The sequence below is a fragment of the Nestor notabilis genome, unplaced genomic scaffold (assembly GCF_000696875.1).
Source record: "Nestor notabilis isolate BGI_N333 unplaced genomic scaffold, ASM69687v1 scaffold18925, whole genome shotgun sequence".
NCBI classification, from domain to species: Eukaryota; Metazoa; Chordata; class Aves; order Psittaciformes; family Psittacidae; genus Nestor; species Nestor notabilis.
Genome location: NW_009928123.1, coordinates 568 through 2,713, shown reverse-complemented (window position 1 = coordinate 2,713; position 2,146 = coordinate 568). Strand labels below are relative to the sequence as shown.

The 2,146-nt window shown below is 59.2% G+C and overlaps 1 protein-coding gene across 1 annotated transcript in view; it reads right to left on the bottom strand.

Moving 5' to 3' along the window:
- Positions 1-1,182: 1,182 nt before the first annotated feature.
- MUL1 (mitochondrial E3 ubiquitin protein ligase 1) overlaps positions 1,183-2,146 on the bottom strand; it is a gene marked incomplete at its 5' end in the record, with an annotated part of 1,506 nt that continues 542 nt past the window's right edge. Inside the window, one exon of the mRNA XM_010014387.1 lies at positions 1,183-1,915. Coding sequence (XP_010012689.1) covers positions 1,183-1,915 — 733 coding nt within the window. The remainder of the gene's footprint in view (positions 1,916-2,146) is intronic.

The window sequence follows — 2,146 nt, the reverse complement described above, 5'->3', positions numbered from 1 at the left end:
AGGCTCTCTGTGACAGTGACAGCTCCGATCCCCCAGCAAAGCGCCGAGGCCGCATCCTGCCCCGCTCTGCTTTGGGGTGTGTGTCCATGTGTCCCTCCCGCTGCTCCTGAGGAGGGGACGAGGCTTTCTGGGGTGGCTGGTCCCCAGGAACGGCAGGGAGAGGAGGGAGGACTCAGCCAGCTGGATCCCGGCTTTTCCCACTGGGATTCTGGGCTTTCTGGCGTGCAGGCAGTATGCGGGCAGGCAGCCACCGCCATCTACAGCTGATGTTCCATGTGCTCTTCCCCCAGATCCTGGGGGTTTTGAATGTTCCTACTCCAGGCCCCTAAAACAGGGGCTGCCCACTTGGTGTTTAATCAAAACCTCAGGGCCCCCACAGCAAACATTTACTGGAGTGGGACGCTGGGTTTGTTAACCCTCAGGGCTGCTGTCACCGCACGTGATTTGTGGCAAAGTTGAGAGATATGGGAGTTTTCCTTTTGTGGGTTCAGCGCTGCAGATGAGGGGACAGCGGGGTTGGATTCAGCATGGGGGGGGACAGGATCCCAACCCCAACCTTGATCACAGCTTGGGGTGATTTCCCTCCCTGCAGGGCTCATCAGCACAACCTCATCCCTGTAACAATCTGAGACAAACACGCTTTTCACCCTATTTTATTACTTTACAGCCCATTTTGCTATCCCAGCTCAAGCCACAGCGTGTTCCCTCCCCATTCTCGTGTCCTGGTGCAATACAGTCCCAAACCAACGCTGTGGACGATGGCAGAATCACTCATGTTCACACACAAACCCGCTCCCCGGCGCTGGGTGCCAGCATGGTCCGAATCCCGCAGCTTCTGAGAAGCCTCAATACGCTTTATTTCCCCCCACTGTGTGTTTATAAGCCAGGCAAGGGCCTGCAGGTTTATGAAGCGAACCCCAGGAGTCCAACTCTGAACAGAAGAGCTTCAAGCTGTGCCTCCCAGCCAAGCACCGAGCCCACTGTGAGGACTCGTCTCCCCCCAAAAGCCTCCGGAGCACAACGTGAGCCCCCACCAGCTGCACCATCACCTTTAAGCCCCAGTTCTGCCCCCCACCTCGAAGCACCCGCTCACTCAAGCTCCCTCCCCTTCCCCAGACCCAAGCAGCGAGGTGAGAACAGCCCTTTGTGAGAGCGAAAAGCTCCCCCCCGCAGGCACTGAATTTAACTGTTGTAGAGAGGAACCACCCTGGCGATGGCCTGCCGGCAGATGGGGCACCGCCGGGGCTCGGGCAGCGCCTGGTAGCACTCGTTGCAGGAGCACACGTGCCCACACTCCAGGAACACGCAGGATTTGGGGTTGCTCAAGCAGATGACACAGGCGTTTTTGAGCGTCTCTCCCCCCTCCACGTTCATTTCCCTCATGAGGTGCTCCTGGGCCTGCCGGAACTCATCCTGCATCTGCCTGAGGTGCTGCCGCTCGCGGTGGTGCTGGTACTGCTTCCGGAGGATGACAAAGAGGATGGCGCAGGTGGCAAAGCCGAAAACCACCGTCAGGATTTTCCAGAAGCGGACGTTGGATTCTTGTCTGTGGAGCAGGGAGTCGAAATCCACGGCGCTCAGGTAGTAGGGCATGCCCTGCTTCGGGGGCTGCAGCTTGATGGTGGCGTTATCCAGGACCAGCTCCCCCACCCCGGTCAGCGCCGTGCCCACCTTCAGCATCTGCTCCGTCTCCTGGATGCCCTTGGGGCGCTCCCCGCTGATGTAGTGGCCGATGACATCGGTGAAGGACTGGACAGAGGGGTGGAATTTCTCATACACCGTCTCCAGGCTCAGCTCGGCCGCGTCCAGCGGCTTCATCACCCTCACGGTGACGCCGGCGGCGCCCTCCTCCGCAGGGACCAGGTCGAAGGGAGTCGTGTTGGTTCTCTGGTGGATGATCTTCTCGTAGTCGTTCCTGGAGAAGGGGATGAAGCAAAGGTGAGGGTTAGTGTGTCCCCAAAGGCCTGTTTTGGGGACTGACAGACAGGACGATGATCATCAGGGGCTGGAGCAGGAGAGAGGCTGAGAACATTGGGGTGGTTCAGCCTGGAGAGGAGAAGCTGCGTGAAGACCTCAGAGCAGCTTCCAGTGTCTGAAGGGGGCTACAAGGATGCTGGAGGGGGACCTTCCTCCGGGACTGGAGTGA